General features: G+C 41.9%; 1 protein-coding gene across 1 annotated transcript; it reads left to right on the top strand.

Annotated features, from left to right (window-relative positions):
- Window positions 1-4,119: 4,119 nt before the first annotated feature.
- On the top strand, window positions 4,120-7,315 carry vta1 (vesicle (multivesicular body) trafficking 1; the record flags this gene model as incomplete). Its single annotated transcript, XM_034225817.1, is given in 3 exon segments — window positions 4,120-4,365; window positions 4,968-5,045; window positions 5,968-7,315. Coding segments are annotated over 3 exon segments (467 nt in total), but the record flags the coding sequence as incomplete, so codon positions are not given.
- Window positions 7,316-8,457: the final 1,142 nt, after the last annotated feature.

Raw genomic sequence — 8,457 nt, forward strand, 5'->3', positions numbered from 1 at the left:
AAAGTCGAGTGATTTTACTTTTTTGCGAAGACTTTTTTAAATATTGGTTGAGAAGTGCAAAAAGGAATCCTCAAACCCTGACATGACTCAGCGTTTCATCCCTTCCTGTGTCTGGAGGTCAATGGTTTCTGAATGTGTTTTTGGTTGCTAGCCTGAAATAAGGTTTGTAGTTTAACACAAGCTGAAGAGATTTTACTGTTTTGTTCTACGACATAAAATATGTCAGTAAATACCTCACTGGTGGATTTAAAAACAGAGGTAGCTAACAAGTGTTTAAATTAGACGACTAAATGTCATCACGCCCAACATTAGCCTCCTTTAGCTTAGCGGTGGTGAAGTCATGTGACCGTGCTGTAGTTCCTTTATAGCCCAACATTAGCCACCTTTAGCTTAGCGGTGGTGACGTGAAGTCATGTGACCGTGCTGTAGTTCCTTTATAGCCCAACATTAGCCTCCTTTAGCTTAGCGGTGGTAACGTGAAGTCAAGTGACCGTGCTGTAGTTCCTTCATAGCCCGATATTAGCCACCTTTAGCTTAGCGGGGGTGTCGTGAAGTCATGTGACCGTGCTGTAGTTCCTTCATAGCCCGATATTAGCCTCCTTTAGCTTAGCGGGGGTGTCGTGAAGTCATGTGACCGTGCTGTAGTTCCTTCATAGCCCGATATTAGCCACCTTTAGCTTAGCGGGGGTGTCGTGAAGTCATGTGACCGTGCTGTAGTTCCTTCATAGCCCGATATTAGCCACCTTTAGCTTAGCGGGGGTGTCGTGAAGTCATGTGACCGTGCTGTAGTTCCTTTCTAGCCCAACATTAGCCACCTTTAGCTTAGCGGTGGTGACGTGAAGTCATGTGACCGTGCTGTAGTTCCTTTATAGCCCAACATTAGCCGCCTTTAGCTTAGCGTGATAGTAATAGTTGTAATAATAGTTACAGCAAGGGGACAGTGCAGCTTATAGAGGCAAACACACCATAAAATCAAATCAAAAAGGTACACATCCACGGTATAAAACTGTAGCATGTCACAACAAAACGAAAGCTAAACGCGGGTCATAGAAAACGTGCAATCTTTACAACATCTGTAATGTTTTCCAGCTAACCCACCCTGCACATGGCAGCTGTCTCTGGACGCTCTGAAAGAACCCGGTCTTCAGAGCTCAGAAACCATTATCCAGAATGCCCTTTGGCCAGATGCTCGGCCCCTAATTGTCCCGTGCAGCAGCAGAACAGTTGCTGTGAATCATCTGCTGTAAACAAGGCTGCTCCTTCAGGGCAGGAAGCGGCTCCAAACGGCCCACAGCACATTAATGCTGGGGCTTAGACCAACAAACGCAAGGACGTATGGTAAAGCTTTTCATAAGGATTCATCCTCAATGTCTTCAGATTGTACGGGACACATTTGAAGTCGATCAGATGGAAACTGTTTGAGGTGTTCGGTCAAACACACAACCCTGAAATGGTCAAAACGCAGAATAAAGAAGTGTCCGACTTCCTGTTTGGTTCACGAACTCGCTCCAATTGACTTTTTTTGTCGTCCTCACGTTTTAAATGTACCCACCAAATATCATACATGTAGGACATTTGCAAATATAGGGGCTGCATTTTAAATACTTAAATTTGGAAACACCCATTCGCGGACACACTATTCTACTCACATGTTCACTTGGTTTCAATGATTTGATATCCCTCGTATGGGTCTGTGAAAACCAATAGACGCGATAATGATCAAACCAGAAAGTAATAATGGTTTCAAATATACACTGGAATAAAATAAGTTGCCTTAAATGGGGTAGAAAGAAGCATGAATACCCAAATAAAGTACAATTATGTTCAAATACTTGAATAAATGTACTTTCCGCTAAACGCATCCACACTTTAAACTAATGACTTTGACAGTAATGTAATATAACCTGTCTCTCTGTATTATTTAATAAGTCATGTCTGTTTCTGTTAATACTCTCTCCAACATGTCAGCAGAATCCTAATGTTTCCAGATGTGGCTCCGGAGAGAACGTGAAGCTGCACAAACAGAGTTTTAACAGTTTAATGGGATGTTAGCGAGCGTTAGCGAGGTGTCGGGTCTCCTCTTAACGCCCGTGAGGCAGTAATGACAGAGGCCGGTGTTAACATGGTGTCGAATACAGCGCTGTCTGCAGATCCTGCCAGAACTCTTTAATCTGAGCAAATATCAGAGGTGTGGCTCTGCAGATTTCAGCGTGAGGATCGGGTTCAGAGGACCAGAACTACCTCACCCTGTTCCTGTGAGCAGAGCAGCTGCTTTCTGCTGAACACGGCTTCAGTTACTACTTTCGATTCAAACACTTCTTTCTTTCTGACGTTTTGTTTTTAGTTTTGACTTCTTCCATATGGTCCTGCTGCTCAGGGCGGGAAGTGCTGTCAGCTGGCCTAACCCAGTCAGACCCTAACCCAGTCAGACCCTAACCCAGTCAGACCCTAACCCAGTCAGACCCTAACCCAGTCAGACCCTAACCCAGTCCGACCCTAACCCAGTCAGACCCTAACCCAGTCCGACCCTAACCCAGTCAGACCCTAACCCAGTCCGACCCTAACCCAGTCCGACCCTAACCCAGTCAGACCCTAACCCAGTCCGACCCTAACCCAGTCAGACCCTAACCCAGTCAGACCCTAACCCAGTCCGACCCTAACCCAGTCAGACCCTAACCCAGTCAGACCCTAACCCAGTCCGACCCTAACCCAGTCAGACCCTAACCCAGTCAGACCCTAACCCAGTCCGACCCTAACCCAGTCAGACCCTAACCCAGTCAGACCCTAACCCAGTCAGACCCTAACCCAGTCAGACCCTAACCCAGTCAGACCCTAACCCGAATCAGACCCTAACCCAGTCAGACCCTAACCCAGTCAGACCCTAACCCAGTCAGACCCTAACCCAGTCAGACCCTAACCCAGTCAGACCCTAACCCAGTCCGACCCTAACCCAGTCAGACCCTAACCCAGTCAGACCCTAACCCAGACCCTAACCCAGTCAGACCCTAACCGAATCCCAGACCCTAACACAGTAGACCCTAAACCCAATCGGACCCTAAACCTAGTCAGACCCTAACCCAGTCAGACCCTAACCGAATCAGACCCATAACCCAGTCAGACCCTAACCCAGTCGACCCTAACCCAGTCAGACCCTAACCCAGTCAGACCCTAACCCAGTCAGACCCTAACCCAGTCAGACCCATAAACCGAATCAGACCCTAACCCAGTCAGACCCTAACCCAGTCAGACCCTAACCCAGTCAGACCCTAACCCAGTCAGACCCTAACCCAGTCAGACCCTAACCCAGTCAGACCCTAACCCAGTCAGACCCTAACCCAGTCAGACTCGCTCAGCTTTAACGTACCGTTCATTTAGATGTAAAAGTTCTGCACTTTGCCAAAGTTATGATTCAGAGCTTCTGAAACGCAGCAGAATAATAATCACGCTGATCCGATATCCGAGACATCTTCTGATTCATCTTTCCTCTCAAACTTCACGCTCTTTCTGGCCCGACAGCTCAATCTCACTCATTCTGATCGTTTTACTTCATTTTGTATTCTCCCATCTTTTTGTGATAAAACCAGGCGAGGCCGAAAGCTTTAAACTCCATCAGCAGAAACATTTCATCTCTACGCCCGGTTTCTTCTCACTGACACCTTTATAAGAAGTCAATGCTTTCGGACAAACTCCATTACTGTTCTCTCACAGATTCCCAGCCGCTTCGATCTCCTCCAAACACCTTGTCACTTGTATTACTTTGCATTTGAAAGAATCTACCAGCTGCATTAATCAGAATCAGAATTCCTTTTATTCGAGGGGACGTTTACGGCATGCACTTTGTATTTAAATGAAGCATCATTACTATTTACAGAAGGTCACATTCAGGTAGACGAGTAGCAGCAGTATTTATCAAATAAGTGTAACATGTAGAAAGTGTGGTAGAGGGCAGGTTAGCGGAGTTAACATGTCTGTCTGCAGCGGGTAGATTACAGTTTTAAAATAATGTTTTGCACGGTTATTTGAACAGATTCTTGTTACAGTAATGGATGGACTGGGAGCAGCCAGTATTCATATAATCATAATAACATGTGTATTAATCTCCTCTCCACTCTCTGGTAGATGTGTATGGAGCTGGAGGTTTCTCCGATCATGGGGCTTCCTTCAGGGGGGGCCCATCTTCAGGGTCCTTTGACCAGGACCAGAACCAGGACCAGAACCAAGGTCCAGCCCCGGGGATCGGCTTCTCTCCGGGGGGTCCAGGATCTGCTCCATCAGGCCCCCCCAACCCGAACTACAACAACATCCATATCCCACCGGGGGCCCACGCTCCAGCCAACACCCCCGCAGAGATGCCCCCCGCCTCAGGTGAGAGACTGGAAGGACGTCTGACAAAAGGTCAACATTTCGAGGTCAAAGTGAAATTCGAAAAAGAAAAGTTCAGAAAAAATATTAAACAAAAGAAAAAGTCTCATATTAAGAGGAAAAGTCAAATTATGAAAATAAAGTAGATTTATGAAAAAATATTAAACTGTGAGAAAACATTTTTCTAAAACATTTTTAGAAAAAAGTCAAATTCTTAAACAAAAATCTAATTCTGAGAAAATATTAAACTGTGAAAAAATAATTCAGTTTCTTAAAAAAAAGTCACAATATGAGAAAAAAGTCAACACCCCTAGAGCTGCCCCCGCCTCGGGGGAGAGGCTGTCTGTTCAAGCGTCTGTGGGTTCAAGAAAAGCGCTATAGAAATAAAATGTATTATTTAAGTCAAATTCTGAAAAGAAAAGTCATAATTTCGAGAGAAAAGTCAAATTTGAAAATAAAGTGAAATAAAAAAAAGTATGAGGAAAAAAAGTCAGATTTCTTTAAAAAAGTCTGTCCGTCTGAAATAACCATCCAAAGTCTTTTTTCCAAATTATATCGTTTTTAATATATATTTTAAATTTAAGGTGTTTTTTTTGTCCCAACAGAAGCCGCTAAACCAGTGCCTATTCCCAGATCAGTTCCCCTCCCTGTGGACCCCAGACTGATGCAGGGTCAGCAAGAGGGTGAGCGCACACACACACACACACACACACACACACACACACACACACACACACACACACACACACACCACACACGTGCAAGCTTACTATTTTTAAGTCTTTATTTTCCTGTGAATTTCTGAGAAAAAAAATCACGTTTTAAGAAAAGTGAAATGAGAAAAATGACACATTATGAAAATAAAGTTAAATTATGAAAAATATTCTAATTCTGAAGAAATATTAAACTATGAGAATTTGTTGTAATTTCTTTAAAAAGAAAGTCAAGAAAGTAAAATAAGAGGCAAGCAAATATTAAACTATGAGAAATAAAGTAAAATTCTGAGAAGAATTAAACAAAAAAATATTAAACTATGGGAAAAAATGCAATAAAAAAAAAGTCCAAATATGAGAAAAAAGTCAGTTTAAGAAAAAAGTCAGTTTAAGAAAAAAGTCAGTTTAAGAAAAAAGTCAGTTTAAGAAAAAAGTCAAATACATTTAAAAAAGTGAAATTGTGAAAAAAAATCACAGTTTAAGAAAAAATAGTGAAAAAGTTAAATTCTTAAAAAAAAAGTCAAAATATGAGAAATGTTACAAAAAAGTCAAATTCTTAAAAAAATGTAATTCTGTTTTCCCAGATCAGGGAAAAGCGTACGAGCATTTCAGTTTTTTTTTCAACATCTCATGAACTCAGAACCAATGCCTTATTCTGCAATGTAAACAAACATTAAACTCAGCGTGAGTCCAAGTGATTCGGATCCGCTCCGAACTTCAATGTCTGCTTTCTGCTGTTTCCCCACGATGAGAGCAGAGCCTCCTCGCTGGATGAGACTCAGTGTTTGGTCAGCTTGGTTCTGTCAGCCTCCGCCCCTCAGTCCCTGAGGAGCAGCCTCTTATAATGGGTGTAACTCTGCAGACTCTAACCCTGTCTCCTCTCTCTCTCCAGGAGTGCATCTCACCGCTGATGACTTCACCAAGGCTCAGAAGTTGTGTAAATACGCTGGCAGCGCTCTTCAGTACGAGGACGTGAGCACAGCCGTGACTAACCTGCAACAAGCTCTGCGACTTCTCACCACCGGACACGAGTGAAGCCTTCCTCCTCCTCTTCCTCATCCTCTTCCTCCTCACTACAGTTTGAAGAGCAAAGCTTATTAACATAACAAACGCAACGCTCCTTTTTGCTGATATCAACATGCATGAGTGTTTCTATAAAACATATCAGCAACAACGAGATTTAATGTCATTTATTCAAAAAAGAAAATTAAAACAATGAGACATAGCAACAGAAATGTGTTTATAAAACAACATATTAAAACGAGCTCGAGTAGAATAAGACAAAAAAGAAAAGTTGATCAAATGTGTTTAAAACACACGTTGACACTCCTAACAAATATAGTGCTCCTCTGATATTGATGACTTTTGATTAACATTTACCAAACTCTCTTTTGATTGTTCAGCCTTTTTACGGCAGAGGGTCAGGGCCACGGGAAAATACATTTGATTTCTAACCCAACATTTATTTTTGATTCTAAAATATAAGTAAACATTTTGAGAGAAATCTGAATTCTGAGATAAAAAATCTTTATTTTGAGAATAAAGTCAGAATTTTGACGTAAAAGTCAGAATTCTGAAATGAAAGTAAACATTTTGAGAAAAGTCTGAATTCTGAGATTAAAAAAAAATCTAAATTTGGATGAAAGTCAGAATCTTGAGAAAAGTCAGGATTTTGAATTTCCACAGAATTCCCCCCAAAAAATCCCTTTTGTTCAGATCTCAAAAACCTTTTCTCATGTCGCCCTAATCCTCTTCTGTATTTTTGTGTTGACCTGATTCTGTCAAAGGATCCTTCGCTGATCAGCTGATCGCTTTAAACTCACTGTGACTCCGAAAAAACTGACAGGCGATGAAAGAAAAAAGTGAAATGTAAAAAGTTTAAATCGTTTACAAACCGTAAATATTCAGATTTTAAAATGTCTTCTCTTATCTGTAAAACGTCTCTCCTCCTATTGGCTGGCGCACAACCTTCTGTAGTGATTGATGGTTTAGGGGCGGGACATCTCTAAGTGCTTGACCAATCACAACAGCAGTCTCTGAAACCCAAATGAAACGTTAAAGGATCTGCTGCTGGAGACGTCCTCTCACTGCTTTCTGTTTTGCTCTGAAGTATTTTATTTTGACGTGTTTCCATCCGTCTCTGTGTGTACGATGATCTTTTCTTTGTTCTGGTGGATTTTAAACCCAGATCTGCCAGAACCTCTGTTGATTTATTTGAATAAAATGGTTTGAGATGTTCACGGTGACTTCTCTGTTCTTGGGCTGCACTCACTCAACATGTCTAACACATGGAAGATTCATTCATTAAAGAACTTTGTTCTGATGATATCTGTGAGCTAAGATATAGACATGTTTCTCCACCTGTGATTATCAATCATTAAACAGAGAGGATTGTGGGTTTTCCAAGTAAACAATGAATTATTATTCTGATTATAGTTCAGGTTTTGAAAATAAATGAAAGTAATATTATTGAAACCGTTTTATAGAATCAGAATCGGGTTTATTACCAAGTAAGTTAACCCATGCATGAGAGTAACACATGCGTCACTTCCGAGCGAAAATTATGGCTCCGCCCACTTTTGGGGGAACACCACGCTGTCATTTGAATGGCGGTGTTACGTCCCCACTAGGGATGAGGAAATGCAACACACCCCAGTTGGAATTGGTATCATTATAAAGCAGGGGTCGCCAACACGTCGATCGCGACCTACCAGTAGCTCGCGGAGGTTTTCCGAGTAGCTCACCAGAGGGCGCTAAAGTGCAGTTGACATGTTGAGACATATTGATTTATGTAGTATATTTTGAGAGTAAGAAAGATAGAGAAAAAGAGATGCAGTCATGGAAGGTCCGTCAAAGAAGAAATCTAAAATATACTACTTTCATGACGAGTGGGAACATGAATTTTTATTTACGAGCATCAAAGACAAGTGTGTGTGTTTAATTTGTGGCTCGAGTGTTGAAGAAGGGAAATGTGGAGCGGCACTTCACAAAAGTTCACGAAAACGTTTCAAAGGAGTATCCCGCCGGCAGTTGCCTTCGCGTTGAGAAGGTACAACAATTAAAAGCTATGCTACAAAGGCAACGCTCACTGTTCACGAAGCCTGCCAAGAAAGCTAGCCTAGCTACAGAAGCATCGTTCCGAGTCGCTCAGTATTTGGCAAAGAACAAAAAAGCTTTCACTGATGGCGGTGTTCTTCAAATCAAATCAAGTTTTATTTATATAGCACATTTATAAACGATGTTTGGTGGAGCCGAAGTGCTGAACATAAAATACAATCAGCCTACAGTACTTTACAGCAAATACAACAACACAGATTGTTCAGAATATCAGTATGAGGAAAACGACACCCTCTGTCCTTAGACCCTCTATGCTTAGACCCTC

Source organism: Gymnodraco acuticeps, unplaced genomic scaffold, assembly GCF_902827175.1.
Source record: "Gymnodraco acuticeps unplaced genomic scaffold, fGymAcu1.1, whole genome shotgun sequence".
NCBI classification, from domain to species: Eukaryota; Metazoa; Chordata; class Actinopteri; order Perciformes; family Bathydraconidae; genus Gymnodraco; species Gymnodraco acuticeps.